The sequence below is a fragment of the Xenopus laevis genome, chromosome 5S (genome assembly GCF_017654675.1).
Source record: "Xenopus laevis strain J_2021 chromosome 5S, Xenopus_laevis_v10.1, whole genome shotgun sequence".
Taxonomy (NCBI): Eukaryota; Metazoa; Chordata; class Amphibia; order Anura; family Pipidae; genus Xenopus; species Xenopus laevis.
Window position 1 is genome coordinate 116,351,641 of NC_054380.1, and position 27,254 is coordinate 116,378,894.

A 27,254-nucleotide genomic window follows, 5' to 3' on the forward strand; every position below is an offset into this window, starting at 1 on the left:
GCAAACTGAGCATGCTCACGCCTGGGGCAAGGAGGTTTAAGCGGAAGACAGGAAGTCTGATACAGAAGCCCATGTGTACACAATAGAAGGAAAGAAATGCAGTGTTTCTTTTGAGAGGACTCAGAGCAGCACTACTTTGAGGGTTTACTGGTATATTTAGGTGGACCTTTTGTGATGAGGCTTACTTAGTTTTAACCTTTCCTTCTCCTTTAATGAAACTCAGGGATTCTGCAGATCACTAGTGTAACTACTATACAGCAGGCTCTGCAACCCTTGGCCAGGCGCTAAGTTTTTTTCTTGCAGGGGGGACCATGGTAGTTACGCCATTGCATCTAATGTACCAATTTAGAACAGTTACATAGTCTGCGACCCCCCTCCCAGAATTGCTTCAGAAAAACAGAAGAAGGTGAAAAATTAAACTTTACACTTCGATATAATGGGAAATAGGAGGTAGGAAGTAATTGGAAGAAGCTTTATTTCTGGTGAACAATCTGAAACCAACTGAACTGAAAAAGTGTTGAAGGGTGGAAAAACCACTTTAAGGGGGTACATTTGTTTTTAATATATTATATTTTCCAAAAGGTAAATTATAGCTGCTGGCTGGTCCCCAGCTGAACCTGGGTTCTTTATTCGCACTGCTATATTCCTTTTAAATTTTTTATTGATACATGGTATGGCCAGCTTTCTAGCAGGAAGTGAAATGGGTGTAGAAGCTGTTTTGAAGCCCAAACTGACCAATATAAAGAGAACATAAATATTGGAAAACCTCTGTACTCATATCGAAAATCATAAAAAAAACTTTGGTCTGTATGTTTTAATAACTACATACATGAGCAGTTTTAAGGTAACGGCCCATGGCCAAAAGCTAGACGGCACTTTGAAAACAGATCTGAGATGCTGCCTTTTCAACCAGTAACCCATGCAAACTCCACAAGGTTAAACTTTTCCTACATTTAAAGTAAGTCAATTTCTGTTAATATTTGCCTAAAAATCAGTAAAAATGGCAAATATGAATAAATATTGATATGCATGTCGTTGGCTGTAGCGCAAGCTCTTTCAATGACAAGTGCCTGTATAAGATATGACAAACAATGGTAAGTTATAGCTGACAGAACAATGACAAGTGCCTGTATAAGATATGACAAACAATGGTAAGTTATAGCTGACAGAACAAGCCATGGAATATTTACAAACACAAATACATAATATTAGATGCAGTAGGCTCCAGCACTACAGAACATCTCATTATTACATGAAAACAAATAAATTCAATAATTAAAAAAATACAAACTGTCAGCAAAAGCAAATGAAAACTGAATTTTATTTTGTTGTTAATGGCTTTCTAATGGTGAAATGGGTTCTCTGGCAAACTAGAACATTTTAATATCTTAGAATAATATATCTTTCCTTTCTGAGAAGCTGGAACTTTCCCCTTACCCCAACAAAGAGTTGGTGGCCAGAGGCCGAGGACTTGAGTGGGTCTTTTGGTTCAGTCTTTCATGCAAACATTGCCCTAGCTATAGCGCTATGACTGTGAAACATCTGACTTTGAATATTTTCTTTTGATACAAAAGCACATTTGGAATAATTGGTCTTTAATAAATATTCACAAATGCACTGCAAGCCTTCTCCCATGGATTTTACACATGGTATAATCCAGTGAAAATAATGTATGGGGCAAGATGCACTCCTGGGAAGTCGACAAAATATAAATGTAAGGATTACAAAGGATTTAGCCTTCCTTTATTGGTTTATAAGTAAAATACTGTTCACAAACATCAGAAAACAGAGCACAAAAATGCTTCAGAACCTGCCACAATACCACCCAGGCATCAAAGACACTTTTAATAAGGTGTTCTATATAATCCTATCATCCCCTAAATCCTTTTCCTTAAAACCTGTCTCTCCGGTGTAGGGTGGGTAAATTCTCTCTGTGTGTGACCACAGTGCTCCACCCCATTGTATTTTCTCTCCATCATTTGTATTAAATTTTCCAAAACAACCATTAAAGGTGACATAAAAAAAACTAATTTTGTAGACAATTATAAGTAGTATATGGTGTTGCTTTTACATGGTGCTAAAAATTAATATTATCTTTAAAAATAGCCCCTTTATTGGAGCTCCCTATAGATGTTCTCTGGTCCCTGCCGGTGTTTCAAATGAGGGGTGGGTGTGTTCTAATGGTCCCAGCCAGGAGCACAGTAGGAGGGGGACAGCCAATCACAGCCCTGCAGTCACACAAGCAAAGACAGGCTTCAGTTCCCTATGAGGTCCTGCTAGCTGTTGATTGGTTCCTGCACAGCCTGGGAATTCAGGGAGCAGGAAGTGGAAGAGAAGGGAGGGGTTATTAGTGTTTTTGCAGAAATATTCAATAAATCAGTGTAAAACACTACTTTTTTAAGCACAATTCTTCTATATCTAAATGAGTATTATGCACTGGTAATTTTTTTTTTACACAAAATGTCTCCTTTAAAGGCAGGTCCGGGTAGCAACTAAATCCCAAGAGGCAGCAATGGGCAGGTGCAAAGGCATCAATGATGCAGATTGTGGAGAATTTTGCTAATTCATCGATTTTTTGTGATATGATAAGATATTATTGAACTGATATAATGAATTTTGATGGACTGGTGAATATTTTATTACATATTTTATTATATCTGATTATTGGTAGGAAAGTCACCCAACTGTAAATTTTGTAAATTTGCTCTCAGTAATAAATATAGGGAACACAGCATTCTACCTTTTTTTTTTTTTTTTTTTTTTAAATCAGGAGGGCAAAAAAAGCAGAAATAGAGGATAAATAAAGCAAACAAAAACAGGGAAATCTGAAAGCAACAGTGGAAGAAAATATGCAGAAAACAAATTGTGAAAGCAGTGTAGAAAGAGAGAGAAACTCATTTAACAGACAAAATGAGGTATTCATAGAAAGAATGTGTAATCAAGTCATCTACTGGATCCTTTCCCTAGCAACCGGCCTGTGTCTAAACCTGATACTGCTAAGCAGAACATCCTGAATTATGCAACAACACTGTACATTATTAAAAACAACTCTGATTAGTGGTTCAAAATAAGGGGAAATTATTAAAGCTGCTTTGAAAGACACAGACAACCTGCAAAATATGCTAAGAAAAAGTGGGTTAAGCAGTTCAGCAGAGCATTGAAATATTTAGAAACCCTAAACTAAAATGATAGAAAAATTCAACATTATTTGCCAAAATTATTATTTATATAGTTTTGTAGCAGATAAGCAGAAGGTAATAAACTGGTAACAGTATTACGGAAAGTGACTTGTTCCAATATACTTATTTATGTACCTGTATGATTGTTGAAATTAGCAAAATTGGCGAAGTTAGCGGTGGCTGTAGGCTGGGAGGCAGGGGTAGCAAAGATATCTGTTCCAAGGTCACTCAGCAGGTCAAACTGTTTCTTCTCCTGATGCGCCTGGGCCACCTGATTCCGAGTGACGACAGGAGACTGCAAAATAAAGGTTAGTTAGTAGCAATTCTAGTTCTTGAGCTTTAAATATATTGCTGTTACGTAGACATTAATTTTTAATGAATTCACACAAATTATTAGTCAATCATTAACCTTGTAGGTCTGATAATGAGACAATCTCCAACTGTCTTAGAAAACAAATTTGCCTGCAGTTAGAATAGAAACGGTTACCACTTGTGACCAATTTCTCCATCCCTCATTGGGTATGCCCCTGAAGAGGCTGTGGCCACTTTTAAACCCCTTTCCAATAAAAAACAGTTTCATACAGGCAACTTTGGGCTGATTAAATCCAATGCATGTTTGGGGGTCATGGCCCCAACAGCCTTCATTTACCCTTGTTGTGATCCCATTGTTTAGCCAAGGGGTCAGCCCAATATATCCTGATCCATGTGGGTTTATCTGGGAAAGATCTTCTCGTTTGGCATCCTTACAAAATTAGTGGATCTTTTAGGGGGTTATTTATTAAAGTCAGATTTTTTCTGGTCAGGCATTTAAAGGATGTCATGTTAAAGGAATTGTTCAGTATAAAAACCGAGTAAATAGATAGGCTGTGCAGGCCCAGGCAAAGCCACAAAGGCCCAGGCCTAGAGCAGCAAAATTCTAAGGGTGGCATTCTGCCCAGCCGCATTGTGAGCACATTGTTCCCCAGAAATATGGTGCACTCGCAGAGGGGGGGGTGATCTGTGGGCGCGAGAACTGCGAGGCCTCGGGGTGCCGCAGCTGGAAATCCAGCCCTGAGGCTGTGCAAAATAAAGAATGTTTGTACTATAGTTATTTAGACAAAAATGTAATGTATAAAGGCTGGAGTAACTGGTTGTCTAACATAATAGCCAGAACACTACTTCCTTCTTTGCAGCTCTCTCGGTTACCAGGCAGCAATCAATCCGAGACTTGAAGGGGGCCACATGGTTCATATCTGTTGCTTTTGAATCTGAGCTGCATGCCGAGGATCAATTGCAAACTCGCTTAACATTTATGTCCCATGTGGCCCCCTTAAAGCCACTGACTAACTCAGAGTTAGAGAGCTGAAAAGCAGGAAGTAGTGTTCTGTTATGTTAGCAGTCACTCCAGCCTTTATAGATCACATTTTTGGCTAACTAACTATATTAGATACATTTTTTATTTTGCACAGCCTATTTAATTTATTTATCCAGTTTTTATTTTTGCACTGAAGTGTTCCTTTAACGGGGTTGTTCATGTTTAATTAACCTTTAGTATGATGTAGGGAGTGATATTCTTGAGACAATTTGCAATTGGTCCTCATTTCTTATTATTTATGTTTTTTTAATTAGTTAGCTTCTCTTTGAGCAGCTCTCTATTTTGAAATTTACAAGGGTAGTTCGCCTATAAATTAACTTTTAATATGCTGTAAAACACTATGCAGTAAACAGACATTCCATAATTGGTCTTGATTTTTATGTGGTTTTTGACTTACTTAGCTTCTGCTCAGTATCTCTTCAGTTTCAAATTTCAGCAACTTATTAGGGTCCAATATACCCTAGTAACCAAGCATTGGTTTGAATGACAGACTGAAAGATGAATAAAAGTCTAAGAAGGGTCTAAGAAGAAACATAATAAAAAAAAACACTAAAAATTAAAATTGTGACCTCCAAAATGAAATAGTTATTTGGCTGATGGATCGGCCTCTTGCTGGATTTAGCCAGTCCACTACACTAGTCCACTAGCTCAAAGGTTAAATTGCTGCAAGTCAGAATAAATCCCTGAGGTCATGTCTGTATGAATGAAAGAACATGTGCTACAGAGGTCAGTTACTGCAATTTACAATAAACACAGGTGATAATCATTTATGTGCATTACTCATTAACTAATGAAGGAATGAACCACTTAAAGGTAGAGTGACTGTTCCTAAATAAGCAGAGAACCTAACCTGTTTGGGTGAGACGGGCTAAAAGGAGCCAAAAAGTCACGTGCAAGACATGCAACATTAAGCCTTCTGAAAACAGAAGGTATTTACTTGCCTCTTGCCATATACATAGCACTGCCTTCATACCACAAACGAGAGATTAAGGGAGGAACTCCACGATGCGGCTGGTGCCGACACGTTGCCATGCGACGAAACGCATGCGACGAAACGCATGCGACGTGTCGGATGTTCTGAAGAAACAGGAAGTGAAGGAGAAATCGCAGGTAAGAACTACATTTATCAGACTGTCGGATGAAAACTCAGCGCTTCAGAACATCCGACCCGTCGCATGCGTTTCGTCGCAGGACAACGTGTCGGCACCGGCCGAATCATGGAGTTTCTCCCTTACTCTCACATGAGGCATTGTGATCGGAGACATGCAAATCACTCCTTTATGTCCCTTTGCCCAACTATGCATCCAGAACCACTTTTGTTATAGACAGATACAGCCTAATAGTTCAGAGCCATATATCCAAACTTGCAGATGGCCTGTTTCAATCTTGTGTAAGATATTAGAACATGGCTTCTGAGTAGAATTCCATGCTATGCCCCTCAATGGCCTGGGACAAGTAGCTGCCAAGTTAAAGGTATACAAACCCTGCTCCAAATAATTTAAAGGGGATTATTTATCAAAATCCAAAAATAACTACGAATTTTATGAAAATTACTCTGACCAAATCTGCACAGATTTTTCCCCCCTTATTTATCAATACAACTTCCCAGAAAATTTCTTGCTCTGGAAAAAACTCAATAAAATTGTGAAAAAATCTGAACACCGCAACTTTTTTGAATTTGTCACCCAAAACTGTGACTACTTTTAACATCCTCTGGGTTTAATAAATGACGAAAAATTCGATTCCCCCCCCCCACACTAAAAAATTGTGTTTTTCTCCTTTGAAAGGCCAATGAGAAAAACTCTGACTTTAATAAATAACCCCAAAGTGTACTTTTTTGTGATTATTTGTGTAAACCTGATGCTGCCCATTAAGACAGGACTGCATAGTAGTGATATGCAGGTCGAGAAAAATTCAGCCTTGACCCTAACCCGCCCCTCCAACACCCTCACTTGACCCTAACCTGGCGCACCTCAATTTTATAGACCTGTCCCACCCCGCAATGATGTCATGGAAGGGGCAGGGACACGCTGGTGCGAATCTATAAAAACTGCTCAGTGGAGGCGGTAAGGTCATGGGTGGGGAGAGCGGAAGGAAGAGCTCAACCCGAACCCTCCTCAATCCAAGCATGAAGTTAAACCACAGCTGCACGTTCCGCAAGTATCGGGTCAGCCCGCAAATCACTACTGCATTGTGCTTTCCTGCCATGACACAAAATTACATTTCCGGCATTCAACGAAATTCCTGTCTTGCTTTATGGCAATTATTCTAGAAACTGTACACATGGTATCAGAGCACCTGTCCCATAAGAAAAGGCAGGATCATCTGCCTGAAAACTCATTAATACATACGACACTGCTGCCTAGGATGCCGGGAAAGCTTTGAGACAGCATGAGTTAAGCGTCATGGCATACAGGGAACAAAAACTGCCTGTTGACTTCAATGTGAACTGTCTGGCAGGGCTAGTTTAGGTCTCAGCCACAAGAAAAACTTATATAATGCTCTTTTCAGGCCAAGAACAGCCAGTACTGGCAGCTCCCACTGAAATCAATGGGAGGCAGCAAAGCTGGTTTCAGCACTTTTCCTCCATATAAAAATACTCCCTGTGTGCTATCAGATTTAGGAATCTAAGTTGATGCAACGTAAAAAAATAAAAAATTAAACTTATAAAATTACAGGTATGGGATCTGTATCTGGAATTCTTGTGACCTGGATTTTATGAATAAGGTTTCATTTTGCAATGTGATGGCTGGATTTGTTCTGGCTTAATTAACAAATAATACAAAGCTTTGTCTTATTACAGAGGAAAACAAGAATCGTCTGTTTGACACTATGGGAAATGGCATATCATATCAAGAACCTAATGGATGAAGAGTTTCCAGATAAACAATCCGATAAACAAGGCCTCTCCTTGTTAGGTGTGCTTATATTCCCTTGGTACAAGATCAACAACTATGTCGATTCAACGGTATTCCTGAAATAACAGCAGAAAAGTATCCAATACCCAATATATGGTTCAAACCTATGAGTAGGTCCTAAAGATTTAGTCTGTACTAGGACCTGATGACCAAATATGAAATATACCTATAAAATAGCTAATTTTCAAAGTCAAAGTAAACTTTATTGTCATCTCAGCAGTATACGAATACACAGTCAGACGAGACGACATATATATACATATAATACACAATAAATACACAATAAATATGTAAACATTTAAAATGTGCAATATATTGGCAGAAATTGGATAAATACATGTGTAAACCTTTAGAATTGTACAAATAAATTAACAGTAGATGAAGTATTAAAGGAGTCTGGACATACAGTTAAGTAATCTACAGGGTTTGTGAAAAAGTAGCAGCAATGCAAATGTAGATGTAATGTGTGCAAAAGTGTCAACAGTGCGTTGTCAGCAGGAGAACGATTTAAGTAAAAATGAGATCAGAATGTCTCTGAGGTAGTCCAGGTGTGTAAAGTACAGAAGTGTGAAACAAAGTTCAGTTCAGGTGTGTCTGGAATGTAGTGGGAGGACAGGCAGTGAGTTGAGGAGTCTGATCGCTTGTGGAAAGAAGCTTTCGCGCAGCCTGGTTGTTCGGGCTTTAATACTGCAAAAGCGTATGCCGGATGGGAACAACGTGAACAGTCCGTGTGAGGGGTGTGTGGAGTCCAGTGCAATGCAGGAGGCCTTTCTTACACAGCGCTTGTGGAAGATGCAGTGATAGAAGAGCCACTCCAATGATGTTGCCAGCTGCTCATACAGTCTGCTGTAGACTTTTCCGGTCAGCAGCGCTGCCACTACTGTACCAGATGGAGATGCAGCTCGTCAGGACGCTCTCTATGGTGCCCCTGTAGAAAACTGTGAGGGTGGAAGGCGGAAGGTTGGCCCGTTTCAGTCGTGAAGACGCTGCTGATCCTTTTTGGTGATGGAGGCGGTCTTGGTGGTCCAGGTGAGGTCATCAGAGATGTGGACTCCCAGGAATTTGGTGTTCTTTACTGTCTCTACCGTGGAGCCGTTGATGTTGAGTGGAGTGTGAGCAGGGTGAGTTCTCCTGAAGTCATCTCTTTCGTTTTATCCACATTCAGTGACAGGTTGTTCTCACTGCACCAGACCGCCAGCTGCTGAACCTCATCTCTGTACGCCGACTTGTCGTTGTGACTGATGAGCCCCACCACAGTTGTGTCATCGGCAAACTTGATGATGTGGTTTGAGCTGTGTCTCGCTATGCAGTCATAGTAATGTGTACAACAACGGGCTGAGAACCCATCCTTGAGGAGCTCTTGTGCTTAATCTGATGGTGCTGGAAACGTTGTCACCGATACGAACAGACTGAGGCCTCTCTGACAGAAAGTCCAAGATCCAATTGCACAAAGAGGTGCTCAATCCCAGCTCGGTGGGGTAGGGGGAAATTTATTATTATTATTATTACACTTTCCTGAAAATTTGCTTTGTGGGGAAAAAAATCCGATTTTCAAAATTTTTTCAGATTTTTTACCCGAAAACTCCAATTTCTTATGCTTTTTTGCCTGAAAACTTCGGGGTATTGCATGAAACCCAGCACAAATCAAAAAATCATTGGGACTGCTCCCATTGACTTGTATGCAACCTCTGCAGGTCTGAGATGCTGGATTTTCGGATTTGGACTTTTCCATCCTTGGGGTTTAATAACAATTCTTGGTGGGCATTAAACAAATGCTGTACAGGTATGGGATCCATTATGCGGAAATGCCATCCTCCATAGACTCAATTTTATCCAAATAATCCAAAAGTTTACAAACAAATTACTTTTTCTTTGTAATAATAAAACAGTAGCTTGTACTCGATCCCAACTAAAATATAATTAAACCATATTGGAGGCAAAACCAGCTTATTGGGTTTATTTAATGCTTACATGATTTTCTAGTAGACTTAAGGTATGAAGATCCAAATTACAGAAAGATCCATTATCTGGAAAACCCCAGGTCCCGAGCATTCCAGATAATAGGTCCCATACCTGTACTTTAATCTAAAAAGTCTCCATTTCTCTGCAGTGAAGAGATTGTAATACAGCATTAGGACTATGGCAGGACATACTGAGGGTTCTGACCAGACAGACAGCTACCCAAAGCTAATACTGCAAACTAAATAAGTAACCTTCAGAGAAGCCTGAGAAAACAGAGCAAGAGAGAAATAAATATACACTTATTACAATTAATTACATAGAAGAAAATATTTCATAATTATCCTTAATCAGGAGTAACTAAACCACATTGACCGAAGAAAAGAAATTGCACCTGGCAGCACAAATGAACAGGAATATAACGGAATACAGACTGCTGTGTATATCAATGCATTTATTCAAACAGTGCTACTTAAGCATGGAAAATGTTTTCAGTATAACTGTAGTTGAGCACTTAAGAGCACTCACTATATACATATACTGCACCCAGCTGATTTCACTAAGAGCCTGGGTGGGGAGATCAAGGGCTTGTATATATAAATCGACCACAAATGCGAAAAAACAAAACAAAACCGTATTTTTCAGAACATTTATTGTCTCCAAAAGCAGATATAAGAGGATGCTATAGAATGTAACCTGCTCTACCATTCCTTGTTAGTCAGTTACTGTACCATTGTTGTTTTTGGCCAATCACTCTACACCAGGGATCCCCAACCTTTTGAACCCATGAGCAACATTCAGAAGTAAAAGGAGTTGGGGAGCAACACTAGCATGAATAATGTTCTTGGGGTGCCAAATAAGGGCTGTGATTGGCCATTTGGTAACCCCTATTTGTATTGTCAACCTACATTGAGGCTCTGTTTGACAGTACATCTGGTTTTTATGCAACTAAAACTTGCCGCCAACCCAGGAATTCAAAAATAAACATCTGCTTTGAGGCCACTGGGAGCAACATCCAAGGGGTTGGAAAGCAACATGTTGCTCACGAGCTACTGGTTGGGGATCACTGCGTCTACACATTATCCTTTATTTATACACCGTGCAGAGAATGTGCCCAAGGCTGTAAGTAGCAATGCTAACACTGGTTCCCTTCGACTTTGCACAGGTGCTTTGTTGTTGTGACTGCATTCAGAAAAGGTACGGAATCAAATGACAAATATACCACCCATTTGGGCATGAGCTCATTCTGTTGGACTAAAAAAAAATGGCATCAATAAAAATAAACCTGAGAAGAAGACAACCAAAACATTGCTTAATTAGGGGTTCAGGATCCAAATGAATGCCTCATGGAAATCACATGGGAGAACAAGATGTAAAGCAAGGGAGATTTCATTTCTTCCGGCGTCTGTGACTTTGATTTAGCTTGGGAAGTAGGGACAAAAAGCTCCAAAACAGGGACCCCCTTATGTACCTCTACAGCAATCACCTAACAAACACTTGCTCAAGCGCTTATAGTAGTACAGTGATAGGATCCGTTACCGGAAACCAGTTATCCAGAAAGATACAAACTACGGAAAGGTCATCTCCCATAGACTCCATTTTATTCAAGAAATTCAAATTTTTAAAAAAGGTTTCCCTTTTCTCTATAATAAAAAAACAGTGCCCTTCCTTGTACTTGATCCAAACTAAGATATAATTAATCCTTATTGAAAGCAAAACCAGCCTATTGGATTTATTTATAAAGTAAGGTATGAAGATCCAAATTATGGAAAAATCCCTTATCCAAAAATCCTATGGTTTCCAAGCATTCTGGATAACAGGTCCTATACCTGTAAAAGTATTATGAGAAATGTCCATGACCCATGGTGTTGCAGAAAGCTCATCTCTGCTCATCTCTTATGCATGTAATAATAAAAGTAGTGGGATGTAATAAGTATTTATTATGCATGTAATAACAAAAGTAGTGGGATGTAATAAGTATTTATTATGTATGTAATAATAAAAGTAGTGGGATGTAATAAGTAATTATGTATGTAGAAAAAAGAAAAATTGTGATAACTATACAGTTGAAAAAAAACCCCCAAAAAACGATTATGATAAAAAAAGTATCTATAAATATTTTCTTTAGTTGATGGTACAAGTACCCAGCGTGGGTCAGCTGTGACTACACAACCCTCTCCAGCACTAACCTGGCTAGGGGTCCCTTTATTCAACTGCAATGCTGGTGCACCATCGCCTAGAAGTGTTTTCAGTGGTTTCACCTCCGGTGTACTGCTGGTACTGCTAGCAGAAGACCCTGATATAGAAGCATGAACAGACGCAACAACCTTCGCTTGCTCTGGAGGAACGTACCTGAGAGTCGGACAAGGGAAGAAGCACAGTAAAAGAGGCAAATAAGTGAGGAGCTTGTGAGATGTGATCCATTGACGAATCAATGATGATAACTGAAGTGGTTTATGTATATACTCAAACATACTATCCATAGCCACCTTCATACATATTCACAGAAGCTGCTGGATAGAACTGAGAAGCTGTAATTCAGCTACGGCTAGAAAGCCACAAAATAATAAGAACAATAGTAGTGTTAACTTTTTAGTAGGCATTACCTGGATGCAATATTTCCATATTGCTAAAATGTTCACCCTATACTCCATCCTACTGTATCCTCCTTAAATGGGTTGTTGAATTAACATTTAGTATGATGTAGAGAGTGATATTCTGAGACAATTTGCAATTGGTTTTCATTTTTTATCATTTGTGGCTTTTGAGTTATTTAGCTTTATATTCAGCAGCTCTCCAGTTTGCAGTTTCAGCATTCTGGTCGCTAGGGTCCAAATTACACTAGCAAACATACATTGATTTGAATAAGAGACTGGAATATGAATAGGATAGACCAGAATAGAAAGATGAGTAGTTAAAAGTAGCAATAACTATACATTTGTAGCCTTACAGAGCATTTGTTTTTAGATGGGGTCAGTGACCCACATTTGAAGGCTGCAAAGAATCAGAAGAAGAAGGAAAATAATTCAAAAACTATGAAAAATAAATAATGAAGACCAAATGAAAAGTTGCTTAGTATTGGCCATTCTATGACATACTAAGGGGCCGATTCACTAAATTCGAGTGAAGTATTCGAAGTAAAAAAAACTTCGAATTTCGAAGTATTTTTTGGGCTACTTCGACCACGAATCGAAGGATTCAAACTAAAAATCGTTCGACTATTCGACCATTCGATAGTCTAAGTACTGTCTCTTTAAAAAAAACTTCAACCCCCTAATTCGGCAGCTAAAAGCTACCGAAGTCAATGTTAGCCTATGGGGACCTTCCCCATAGGCTTTCCTAAGTTTTTTTGATCGAAGGATATTCCTTCGGTAGTTGGATTAAAATCCTTCGAATCGTTCGATTCAAAGGATTTTATCGTTCGATCGAAGGAATAATCCTTCAATCGTACGATCGCAGAATTTGCGCTAAATCCTTCGACTTCGATATTTGAAGTCGAAGGATTTCAATTCCTAGTCGAATATCGAGGGTTAATTAACCCTCGATATTCGACCCTTAATGAATCAGCCCCTAAAAGTTAACTTGATTTAATAAAATATTTATATGCAGAGACAAACATAGAATTAAAGATGTTCAAGAGAGTTAAAAAAATGCAACTCACCATCTCTTCTTTTCATATTTTTCCTGGAGAAATTCTTTTACTTTCTGTGGGTCTCTAAAATCTGGGATTGCAGAAGATCTATCATCAAATAATCCTAGCCATATCTGTTTGCATACCTACAAAAAAAGGAGAATAATAATAAAAGCTGTTACTGTCCAGATGGTATCACTGTTCTGTACCTACAGGAGGGTTGATGTAAAGTAAAGACTGAAGTGTCAGGGATGTATGATGGCTTACACTACCAGCAGTACCAACTCCACAGATGCTGGTGGAATGAAAACACTATACATTCAACACATTAAGGGGTTATTTATCAAAATTCACATTTGTATAATTTAAGAGTTTTTTCCTACTACAAACAAATTCTCATTATAAAAAAAAAGCAAGAATGTTTTATTATTTATGAAAAATAATCTGAATTTAAAAACAAAATCTGTGGAAAAAAAACCTCAGAATACTTCTAAATCGTTGTAGTTTTTCATAAGTTTATTATAAATTCTAAAGCCTGGAATAATATAAATATTTTACGATTTGCTTTACAATTCTTGTAACCTTCCATAAACTCCATTTTATCCAAATACGCCAGATTTTTAAAAAAGATTTACCTTTTCTCTGTAATAACAAAACAGTACCTTGTACTTGATCCCAACTAAGATATAATTAATACTTATTGAAGCAAAACCAGACGATTGGTTTATTTAATGTTTACATGATTTTCTAGCAGACTTAAAATATGACAATCCAAATTACGGAAAGGTCCGTTATCCGGAAAACCCCAGATCCTAAGCATTCTGGATATCAGGTCCCATACCTGTATTAGAATTGCTTTGCTTTTTTTCGTTTAACAAATGTTGAAGAAAAACTTAAAACCACTCTCCAACATCAAACAAGGTATTGTGTGATTTTATCATATCCAAGCCAATAATTTGGTAACATTATTGTAATAGGTACTGCATAAAGGTATAAACACCATGTACACCATTTTTCTTACAAACACGTATTTTTTCATACCGAAAATTACACCCTAAAGTTTGAAAGTCATATAATTTCACAATTTCATGTTGAGGAGAAGAATAAAAAAACTTCAGGGAGGATGAATTAAATGTATATATTTATATAATGACCAAAAAGTTACAGACTGGGAAAATACATTAGGGTCCATAGTAACCTCACTCTAGGGACTTGTTCAGACCTGCTCTAGTATTAACCCAACAGCAATACAGGAGGTTAACCTGCAATATCAATGGTTTAGCCTGCAGTCTAAAAATATATCAGCCTCAAATAGGTATCTATGAATATGCTGACATAAATCTCTAAAAGCTGTTTACTAAAACACTGTAGTTGAAGGGAAGGAGCAGGTATTATTTGTAGGGTAAGCAAAGTCACTTTTAATAAATATAAATATCCAATAGTGCCAGTGCACACCCAAGGACTGCTCGAATCAATATTTGAATTTCAAAAATATCCATTATTATTAATACATCTGGTAAAGACAGGTCTGACGCATTTCGTGTCTACGTACTTCCTCAGAGACATTAATATCCATTATTAGATCAAAGGATTTATACCCCCAAAGCCCTTCCCATAAAATAAGCATATTCCATCTAAAGTATACCATTTAAACAAATACAGATGGATCAATACAATTTCTATTGGAATTATTTTTAAAAAAAATGACTTCATGATATAAATCCACCATAAAATCAGATTACAATCATATTATATACATGTAGTTACAAAATCAATCACCTTAACCTCTAGTTAGATACATTGTAGTGATCCCATAAATAGACAAAAATACTGAAAAATTAACAATTTATATCAAATGCTGAATTTAATCCATGGGGCTGTACAGAATTTATGAATCCACTTCACCTCCACATGCAGTAGTTTGGTTTGTAGGTTATCTCCCCTGGGTCCTAAAACGACCTTATACCTTAAAGGGATACTGTCATGGGAAAAAATTTTTTTTCAAAATGAATCAGTTAATAGTGCTGCTCCAGCAGAATTCTGCATTGAAATCCATTTCTCAAAAGAGCAAACAGATTTTTTTATATTCAATTTTGAAATCTGACATGGGGCTAGACATTTTGTCCATTTCCCAGCTGCCCCATGTCATGTGACTTGTGCCTGCACTTCAGGAGAGAAATGCTTTCTGGCAGGCTGCTGTTTTTCCTTCTCAATGCAACTGAATGTGTCCCAGTGGGACATGGGTTTTTACTATTGAGTGTTGTTCTTAGATCTACCAGGCAGCTGTTATCTTGTGTTAGTGAGCTGTTATCTGGTTACCTTCCCATTGTTCTTTTGTTTGGCTGCTGGGGGGGAAAAGGGAGGGGGTGATATCACTCCAACTTGCAGTACAGCAGTAAAGAGTGATTGAAGTTTATCAGAGCACAAGTCACATGACATGGGGCAGCTGGGAAATTGACAAAATGTCTAGCCCCATGTCAGATTTCAAAATTGAATATAAAAAAATCTGTTTGCTCTTTTGAGAAATGGATTTCAGTGCAGAATTCTGCTGGAGCAGCACTATTAACTGATTCATTTTGGAAAAAATTTTTTTTCCCATGACAGTATCCCTTTAAGCCCTCAATAGGCCGTTACCATTACTGCACTCCTTAAAATGCATAGCAACCGGCGTATTTTCACTCTTAGATTTAATCAAATTCAAAGGTTCTCTAATTATCTACTTAAAAGATGAGATGGTGCAGCCAACGTATTGTTTGGAGCATCTCAAGCGTGTTAGTAAATATACAGCAGATCTTGTTGCAGTTTATGTAGCTTCTTATTTTATAAACCACATGAGTTACGCTGCATTTAAACGTATCTGACACCTGAACATGTAACACATCTTGGTGAACCTCCTTCATAAACAAGCTGGGAGCCAAAATAGAACCTAGGTGTCAAGAACCTCCTTAAAATCATTATCTACATATAGGACTGGAAGGTATCTATTAATAATGCGCCTGATTTTATCTAATTGTGCACTGTACCTGGTGCTAAATATTACTGATCCAAACGCACCCGCATCCTTAGACTTGCCAATACTCCCACTAATTAACGTCTGCCTATCCGTGAGTAGCGCGGATTTAAAAGTATCTTATTAGAATTCCCATATCGTATCCTTTATCCAAAAATATAAATAATATAAACTCTTCATCAGAACTACAATTTCTGCATAATCGCAAGAATATTCATCTAGGAATACCTCTATTAAAATGTCGCAGATGGCAAGAGTTTGCTCTTAACAAACAGTTTCTTTAGTAAGGGTCGGTATAGACAGATGTTACCATCACTTCTCTCTATATGTCACAGCAATTAACCATCCCGTCTATACTGAAATCCATCCTGTCAACAAAAGTTACAGGAAAAAAAAAAAGTCTCCCAGTCTCTTTACAAGGGTAAAAAAAAATTGGATTTTCTTGGGATACGACAGGCTAATATTATTCTAATCACTGCAATAATTATTAAAGGAAGGCTCTCCCAGACAAACTTTATAAAATACACAATCACACCAAAAAAGCATTCCACCAGATGCTGGAAAATTGTTGCTGGGCTTTTCTTCTATTCAGTCACAAGTAAGGTTGGTAGGTGTGTTATTCGCTTAAGCCTAACCTCCAAAGAAGCATTTCCACTTTTCCAGAGTCTGATGACACAGAACTGTCACAACTTTCAGCTGAAAGTGATGTAAAGCCGCTCGTCCACTGAAACCCATTTTGCTCCTGACAAATCGTTCTTGTGCTGATAGAGCTTTAAGTTTCGAACTTTGCAGTGTTCCAACTGAGGATATACGATTTGTTCACACATCAGCGCTTGTCAATGCCTGAACTGAATTGTGAATTCCTGTTAATCCTAGAAATTCCAATTCAAATCTTTTAGTTGGCCAGGGCAACTCAGCATAAGTGAGGCTGGGCACCCATGTAAGACATCAGGCCCGGCAGAAATGGCTTGTACCATAACATCCTATGATGGTGTTTGGTTAAAACTAGCGAGTGAGACCCTTTCTACTGCCAGTGGGAGTTGCGCCAGCATTGAGAAGGGTCTCCAGATACTTCAGGCCATGTGATGCACGTAAATGGTTAAAAAAAAAGTTGCAAGAATTAACATGTTCTCTTTATGTCTTGATCAAAAACAAACCAACATTTAATGCAACTGTGTGACAAAAGGCGTACATTTGCAATTATTTTTTAAAGGATCCAAAGTCTTGTGTGTTTAGCATTTAGAACCATCACAATGGGATTCATCAAGACAACTCTGAGTGTACTCTCTGCTAACTGCATTCAAGTGCCTGGCTGAGAGCTTTATGACCCTTATTTACTGAACATCACCACTGTATTACCAACAGCCTTACTACCAGATGGCCCTTGTCAATAAGACATGGGTATCCATCTTGATCACATGTAAATAACAGATCTCTAACCTCACCGGTTACAGCAAGGCTGGACACAATTACAAAAACATCAGGAAGCAATTAGACTTTTATAATGGACAGGCAGATGGGTGTTTTCATTAACAAACAAAGCTTTGGGCACATACTAACTTAAAAAAGAAGACATTTGAAATCAGACTACACAAGCCACTGGTTTTGTCAGTTTTATCAAAATTGCCAGCCTCAGGTTCCATTTATTTATCAGCAACCTAGTCCTACAGTAACCTTGTTAATTTATTTTAAAGGGGAACTATCGTGAAAATGAAAATATAATATAAGCTTCAGCATACTGAAATAAGAAACTTTCTAAATACAATCAATTAAATATTCTTCATTTTTTATGAAATAATCAAGTTTATTTTCACTATTCCTCTCTCAGCATCTGTTTCTCTGGGTGTCAGATTGACAGTTAGATTCAATATATTTTATAGGGGGGCTCCTTTTGCCTAGAAGATGTATTAGAGCTCACTCAGTTAAAATCACCAGACATCATGTCTCTCTACATGCAGGATTTGTGCAAAAGGCAGTTATTTTGTTAGATTTTGTTTGTACTGGAATCAGTTATTTAATTGAGCTCTAATACATCTGCTAGGAAAGGAAGCTCCCCCTATAAGATATATTGGATATAACTTTCAATGAATATCTGACACCCAACTCCTGCATGAAGAGAGAATGAAGAGAAAGAGATGCTGAGAGAGGGATAGTGAAGATAAACGTGATTATTTCAGAAATTATGTGGAATGTTTAATTGATTGTGTTTAGAAAGTTTCTTATTTCAGTATGATGAAGCTTACATTAAATTTTCATTTTCGCAATTATAGTTCCCCTTAACACACGTCTTTTGTGTGTTATATAAATATTGTAAAGCATTACATAAATTGCTGGCTTGCTTGATAGTTCTGTTTCATATTCACATACAAATCTAGAGAAGACCACCCAGTTGGGGGCAAAGTCGTTATGCTGCTGTCCAATATATACAGGTATGGATATATTTCTTGCAAAGCCTGGGACCTGAGGCTTACTGGATAAGTGGTCTTTCTGTAACACGGGTTTAAGCCAGCTTAGATAATATTCAGCTCATGGTTCTGTCCTATAATTACACAAAATTGGGGGAAAAAACTAAGTATGTTTAAATAGGACAGCCTTATAGTATTTTGAAATTTTCTGGATAATGGGCTAACAGCTTTGAAAAAGTAGTGGGTCTCTTTAAAAATAAGTAGTGGGTTAAGTTTTCAAATTATCACCTCAAACCATACCTTTTCCATGTGCCAGCAGTGATGCATTTCTTTTTGTTGGGTCATGTTGACTAGAATGTCAGATTTCTTAAACTGTAATATTAATCTATTAATTATAGAATCGAGTAAAGCAGGAAGCAGCTGTCTTGGCAAATTATGATGACTGTAGAAACAGGTTCTCTGTCAGCAGTCCAACTAATTTGATCAGTGAGTTGCAGGTCACAGAGGAAAATAAATATTTCTTAGAAGTGCAATCCCACAGCTGCGCAGTGACAGAAATCCACTAAAGCCTGAAAGAGGTCCAAGCAGGTAGGCTAGATGCCTAATCCTCCTGGAAACAATTTACTGCAACCGCTGGCTGAATCATTAATAAGTATCCGTAAATACACATCTGTACTCAAAAGCAATTGGCATTCTTTGCCTTTCAGGTCATGCACACTATTGTATATAATAGTTCACTACCTACTAGTCTATATATCATGAAAAATCATTCCACTTGTGCTCATACTTTCACTATGCCATACTTTTTGGGCTTCATTCACTTGCTGTCACTCTTTGCTTATTATCAACAGTTCTTTCTTGCTCTTAGGCAGGGGTTTCTGGACTTTTTTGGGTCTAGCGCCACTTAAAGACCCACTATATGGCAGAAGCTAGCTTCTTTATTATCACTGGAAAACCAAGTAAGCATATATATATATCTGAGATATTACTTATAGTGATACAAATGAAGATAATTATATAAGATATTAGATAAAGCACCCAGCACCAATGTCTTAATGTCCATTTAATGAAACCTATAATAAAAGTGTTCTCTTCATATAAAAAGATATGTCTACTCCTTGAGCTAGAATTATCTCTCTCCTAGGAGATATTGTGTACAAAGCACTGTGAAAGTGATTGATGTAATATTGACTAAACAACATTTCTCAACAAGAGTAGTAAAACTGGACTAACTAATGGAAAAACACAAAAAATATGAAGCATTAAAGCACAGAAGAAGTACATATAACCACTGATACTGACTGAACAAGATAATGCTTTAATAGGCAGTGATGACTATCACATAAGTAAAGAAAAAAGCATGACAGTGATGTATGGCTCAGAGAATACATGGCATATTCACCACTGGTGTTTTTCAGCTGGCAAGTGCCTGAACACCTGGATTTAATGAAAACCAATTTTCACCTAAAAACACATTCTCCGACCAAATGAAAAAAAAACCTGCAGAGAATATGTAATGAGCCTAAAGTTGGCCATAGATGCAAAGATCCAAACGTGCAAATCCTCGAAGGATCGGACTTCCCCATCTCCCGACCTGCCACTAACCATTAGATCAAATAAAGTAGTAAAAGAACAGATCAGTCGATGTTCTGCCCCTGACATCAATCATACAAAATTTATGTCCGACAAAAGCTAGTGACAGTCTCCCACTGAAAATCATCTGATCGGCAATACATGCAGAGATATTATCGGCAGCGACAGAAATCTTTTAACCGGTCTGATGGACCAAACGACCGATCTCTGCCGGACGAAAATGTCGGGACTCTGCACACACGGTCCGAAGATCGTACGAATCCTCGATTCGTACGATCGGATCTTTGCGTCTATGGTCAGCTATAGGCAGCTTAATAATACACAAATAATAGTATGTAGTCCAAAAACGAAAAGACGGTCGAAAGATGGAAGGATGGAGGAACACAGATTCCTCTTGGTGGGCCAAACAAAGCTCTACTTGATTTTTTTTTGGTACATAAGAAAACACACACCTGTGCACCTGATAAAGGGGTGCACCCAAAAAGCTTGTGTGGTTTCCTTGAATTCAGCTAATACACTGTGTAGGCCTCAGTATGTCCTACCAAGAGGTATCTATGTGACTAATTTTTTTTATGCTGGAGTGGACTTCGTCTTGAAAGGGTATTGGCCATGGCGAGCACCAGTGCTTCATGGTGAATATTTTAGTAAATATTTTAGTGTGCTCAAGATTTTGCTACTGGCTACTCATGTCAGAGGTCAACTAGCGAATTTGCTTGGCTAACAGGACAATGCAGGCTCAAGAAAGAAAACTAAGCACTCATCGTCAGAAAAGAAATTTCCACAGGTAGAACATATTAAAAAGCACTAATCATTAAAGAATATTGGTAAGCACTCAAGTAAAGCGATAAAGTCATCACAGAATTGCCAGCTTTCATTATAATAAAGGACAATTACTTTACACAGCTTTTAGTTGTACTGACATATACAAAATAAGTGTGCTGTGTAAACAGGTTGGAATGCAGGTTATAGGAGTTCCCACTTCTTATAATGCAACCACAAACAAACATGCAGGTCTAACAGTTAGGATAATCATCAAGATCAAGAATATACACAATACAATATATCAGTATTATGCACTGTCTGTGCTGCCTGTGGATGGTAGCCAGACATAAGAAAGTAAAGTAAAGAAAGTACCCATTTCTGCTTCCATTTAATATGTAGCCATATATCTGCACAGTCTTCTGCACCAGACGGTTCTTCACCATTGGGTTGTGTATTGCTTTTAGGCAAGGAGACTATGCAATCAAGATCAGGGTGCTTGTTTTATAAAGCATAAACAAATAAAGTACAGGTATGGGATTCGTTATTCGGAAACCTGTTATCCAGAAAGCTCCGAATTACAGAAAGGCTGTCTCCCATAGACTCCATTTTATCCAAATAATTAAAATTTTTAAAAAGTATTTTCTATTCCTCTGTATTAATAAAACAGCACCTTTGATTTGATTCCAACTAAGATATAATTAATCCTTATTGGAAGCAAAACCAACGTGTTGGGTTTATTTAATGCTTACATAATTTTGTAGTAGACTTAAGGTATAAAGATCCAAATTACTGAAAGATCAGTTACCGTATATACTCGCGTATAAGCCGAGTTTTTCAGCACCCAAAATGTGCTGAAAAACTCGACCTCGGCTTATACGCGGGTCATACGCACATACTGTAGCCAATCCCTCACCGGATACTGTAGCCAATCCCTCACCGGATACGAGGCTCCTTCTGCGGCCCCAACACACCTCCCTCTCCCATAGCGCATCAGGACTCTGTCGCCGCCCGGAGCAGGTCCAGGAGCTCCGGGCGGCGCGTCCTTCCCTGCCGGCGTCCTTCCAAAATGGCGGCGCCCATGGCCGCCACGTGGGTAGAGGCGCCGGCGCCGCTACCCACGTGGCGGCCATGGGCGCCGCCATTTTGGGAGCGACGCCGGCAGGGAAGGACGCGCCGCCCGGAGCTCCTGGACCTGCTCCGGGCGGCGATCGTGACAGTCAGTCACTAGCTTGCCTTTAGCTGCTCAAAGGACATAGTAGAGGTGGCAGGGGACCTAGTATATATATAAAGGGCCATATTTATGAAAGGACAGTGTGCAACAGCTTGTCGCTAATAATCTTATACAAGCACATAGATAGCTGTGAAGTTCCTATCTGGCAAACTAGTCTTATATAAAATTTATATGGGTAAGGTTAACTACAGAGATGTTTTCATGGTCATGAGCGAGTAAACTTGCTTGTATGTATTTACTACAGAGATGTTTTCATGGTCATGAGCAAGCAAACTTGCTTGTATGTATTTGATGCATGGGAGAAAAACAGTCAGACATCGGGAAAACATAAAAACTGACAGTGCCCAAATAGGCAGAAAAGCTACCCACTGAGCCAAGGGGTTAAAAGAGATTAACATTAACGCTTTGACTGCATTTATCCATGGGATGCTAAGTAGGCACAGCTGGTCCCTGGGTATCTGCGGAAGCCACTTTCTGTGGTGCACTGCACTAATAATTTGGCACTATGGATCACTATGGATCAGATTTCAGCCTCTCAGCTAGTGACCGTTAATTATTACTGTACAGCAGCCCTATAAATTACATTTGCAGGGGGTAATATTTTTTTGACTTTTTCTTTTGGGTTGTAGTTTCCCCTTTAAACCTTCATCTTTCACTCAGCTAATGGGTGTATTCTTTACTACTCACCCACATTTTTCCCTGTCCCATATAGAAAAATTCAGAATGTGTGGATGAAATTGAAGAATTGCAGAGGCATGGAAACTTTTGCACAAATATGATAATGGAAGTTACAAAGTGCTTATAGATTCTTCTTATAGATTGCAAGTTCTTTGGGACAGGGAGCTTATTCCAATCGTGTATTGAAATTCCTAGAACTTATGGATTTAGTCTCAATGTTCAATATATAATATAACTTATGTCTTTTTGCAGAGTATCAGGATATGTGGGTTCAAATAAGAAAATATTGTTGCAAGTGGCATAGAAATGATTGTATTTACTTACTGTATCTTCCCAGGCTGCTGTTTCTGCTCCATTTCCCATTGAGTTCCCACAGCTGTCTGACCTCTCAGGCCTACCTTTCATTGTTATTCAGTGGGTGCAGGTACAGATTGATTTTCAATCAGCCCCTAGGCTTATACACGAGTCAATAAATTTTTCCAGTTTTCTTAGGTAAATTAGGTACCTCGGCTTATACACGGGTCGGCTTATACACGAGTATATACGGTATCTAAAAAACCCCAGGTCCCGAGCATTCTGGATAACAGGTCCCATAACTGTATCAGTTACCATTCAACTTACACAATCTGGCTACCTTAAAAACATATTCATCACTTGGGAACATTTTGGGTAAAGCATTGGTGGTTGATCTGTTCATGAGAGAAGTATGAGACTATTCCTAGTGTTGTGTGTAGCATGTTTCAAGGAGATACAGATGGGTGAAGTAAACATTTGGGAGAAGTAAACTTTATCTTGTCAAATGCTAAACTATAGCCTATAGGAGTATTCGTATTGAAGAGTAAACCTGTCCTCAATATTTGTGTGTATAATCATTGCAGTCTGGAGTGTATATCGGCACTTGAATTTATAACAAGACATTGTGTTTTAGTTTAAACTAAGTTTCCAATTAATGTAAAAATAAGGGTTATGTACATATGTAATTGTATATTGCTGACCCACCTGTGTACATCTTGCTATGCTTAATAAAAAAAAGCCTGTCCCCAATAAATTATATCCACAATGTGTTTTTTTTTTTTTTAATTAAAAAAATACATGTTGCCTGAAAGAACCACACTAAGGTTAGAACTCCACGTGATACCTTCCGTTCCAATGCAATGAGACTAACCACAGGCGTCACGTCGGATGCGTAAGTAAAACAAATGTCGCACGTAGAAGCCGATTACATCATACACAGCACGACTGTCGGATGAAGACGCAACATACAGCACAGTCGTGTCGGACTGTAATCAGCTTCTACGTGCGACATTAGTATTACTTACATTAGATTCGGCGCATCCAACGTGACGCCTGCGATTAGTCTCATCACATTGGAACGGAAGGTATCGCAGGTAAAAATCGCCCGTGGAGTTCTACCCTAAATTAAAAAATAACAGAAATACTACAATTAAACCCAAAGCTGAAATTGACAAGTAATTTGTACAGATCAATTTAACCTCATTATATTTTAATAAGACAGCAGCTTATTATATCATTTAGTACATTTTGAAAAGTATAACGGTTTCACAGAGAAAATGCTGTGTCATTATATAAGCTTTATCACAGTTTAATTTTCCTTCTTTGCAATGATGGGGCTCAGAGATGCACGTGCTTCCTGGTACTTCTGCTACATATTATACTGGGGCAGAACAATCGAGAGGTCATCTCTTGGCCTTTCCTGCTATGTTACAAGACCTTCCTGTCTCTGCCATTCTGCTGAGAACACAAATATCTGGAAACTGCTCAGACAAGTCGTATATCATAAAAAAACAGAAGTAGAAATGATCAGCTTGATAAGTATTAAAATGACTGCAGTTGATCCTACTGTCAATCTGACTGCAAAAAAGGTAGAACAATAAAAACAAGGGCAGTGTTGAGCGATAATTTATTTAATATAAACATCAATAAAAAGGTGACAGGTCACATTTCTAGTTTACTTTGGAGAAAGTCAGAATCCAGTCACAAAATCACACAATTGTGTGTATACAAACAATCTGACTTAGATGGTCAGAGCAAGTCTGTACATGAGTTGCACAGTCTGAACTTGCCTCTCCTGCAACATAAGTCAGTGGATTTGAGCTCCAATGTTCTATCCAAGCAGTTGGATCTGTTTGGGGATAATCACAAAGCAAACGCCCCCAAACAAGGAAAATGATTACAGCAAGTGCAGAAATCTCAATACCCACCTCACCAACACTGATCATTATTTTTCTAAGAGGCTGCCATATATTATAAGGTGAGGATAGAGGCAATTGTTGTTAGATTCGGCTGCTATCAGCCAACGTCTGACATGGGATAGACTTACGTCATTGCCGTGCTTCTGTAGGAATTCTATTTCTTGCTGTGTAAACGTAGTCATAGAGATTGACTTCACTCTGTGGGGTGGGTTGAGACCGCGCCTAAGAGGGTGCAAAATAAAAAGACATTAAAAGACATATACTCACAGGTAAACGGTCTCCAAAATGTACGTATATCCATGTTACACATGATCAGTATTCAGAACAAATGAACTGTACCTGCTGACACCTTGCCATACACCACAATGTTTTCATAGGTTTAATATTTTTAGCGCAATAACTAAACCTTTACAACAATGCATTATAAAACAAAGATTGCATTGCCAGAGCTTGTAGTACTAGTGGAGGTTATAAAAAGATTTTGGGACAGAAAGCTTCAGAAGAATGGAAGACTAAAAAAAAAGTTGACCAACCTGAGCAACAAATTTAATACAACATTGCTGCAAATGGAACAGGAGAAACAAGTAGTGCTGCATCAGTTTTAGGTGCATCCTAATCCCAACAGCAATTACAGAAATTAAATCCCAGACGTGTGACTGCTAAATTGCCTCTATCAAGCAAAAGGTGCCATAAAGTATTTTGCTCGCCAAGATACATCTCCCAGGCCCACACTGAGATATACTCATGGGCCCTGATTTTACTTATAAGAACATATATTATCTAAGGCTTTACTGAAACTATGACTACTGGATTGCTTATTGTAGAGTTCTAAAGGCACAAACAGAAATAAACACATATACAGGCAGTCCCTGGGTTATGTACAAGATAGGTGTCTGTGTAATACTACTCATTTTTTGGGATTCACTGGCTCTTTAACGTCACCATCTGCTCATATAGAAGAATTATAATTTGAGGTATTGTGGCATTAGGAAAAAAAACTTTCTCACTAGTCAAACAAACACTCTCAATCCTCAAGGTCCTATTGAGGATAATGCAAAATCAAAAGAATAAAAAATTAAAGGTGTATTATAAGACCAATATATTCAAAAAGTGTATAATTTATTTATCAAACAAAATTATTCAAAAAGTGTATAATTTATTTATCAAACAAAATTCTTAAAAACTGGCCGGCCAGGAAACACAATAAATAATCAATAAAAGTATATAAAAACTATTGTCAAGTTGTTCCAGGTGGGTAATCACTTGTTTAAATTTAAATAATACAATATATGCTCCTTGGTTGTGATAGGTGCTTGCCCCAATTATGAAATAGCAAGGAAGACTGCGAGTTAAAGTTCTTCAAATTAAAAAAGTTATTTCGTGTTTAGAGTGTGAGTTATAGTTCTCCAATATGGTAAATCGCTATAGGGTACAAGGTACTTCTCTCAGTGGATTATCAGGCTAATTTGTATAAGGCTGTAGATGAAAAACAGGTTTTCAAAGGGATTTGTTGGGGGGTCCCCCCACTCCCTTTTTTTTTCCAGCTGTAAATGCCCCCCCAAAATAATTGGATTGATCTCACCAGATCCTGCATTCCGGTTTTTCCTCTAAGGCACAGCCGGCATAGACTTTTAGTGGTAACCAGCCTGTTCACGATTTCTCCACTTTGCAGGTACCTTTTCACGGAAGATTCAAGATGGCGGCTGTGGGGGACGCCCCAACAAATCCCTTTGGAAACCTGTTTTTCATCTACAGCCTTATACAAATTAGCCGGATAATCCACTGAGAGAAGAACCTTGTACCCTATATCGATTTACCGTATTGGAGAACTAGAACTCACACTCTAAACACAAAATAACTTTTCTAATTTTAAGAACTTTAACTCACAGTCTTCCTTGCTATTTCATAATTGGGGCAAGCACCTATCACAACCAAGGAGCATAAATTGTATTATTTAAATATAAACGAGTGATTACCCACCTGGAACAACTTGACAATTGTTTTTTATGTACTTTTGTTGATTATGTATTTGTTGTGTTACCGGGCCACCAAGTTTTTAAGAATTTTGTTTGATAAATGAATTATACACTTTTTGAATATTTTGGTCTTATAATAAACTTTCAATTTATTCTTTTCCTATAGAAGAAGAATAGCAATTTTCATCTTCTATTCCCAAGAGGCTTGAGCTAAGGAGAGGTGAATGCAAGCTTTACGCTGCTGCTGCTGCTGGAGAAGGAGGCGTTTATACTGTACAATGCAAAGTAGTGCTGAAACAATGCCATGGTGTCTATATTATTTAGAGTTCACTGAACAGCTTGCCA

General features: G+C 38.2%; 1 protein-coding gene across 6 annotated transcripts in view; it reads right to left on the bottom strand.

Moving 5' to 3' along the window:
- agfg1.S (ArfGAP with FG repeats 1 S homeolog) overlaps window positions 1-27,254 on the bottom strand; it is a 75,446-nt gene that overhangs the window by 24,014 nt on the left and 24,178 nt on the right. For all 6 annotated transcript variants that reach the window (NM_001091504.1, XM_041563986.1, XM_041563985.1 and 3 more), the window contains 4 exon segments: window positions 3,315-3,474; window positions 11,600-11,762; window positions 13,072-13,187; window positions 25,062-25,155. In NM_001091504.1, coding sequence (NP_001084973.1) covers window positions 3,315-3,474; window positions 11,600-11,762; window positions 13,072-13,187; window positions 25,062-25,155 — 533 coding nt within the window.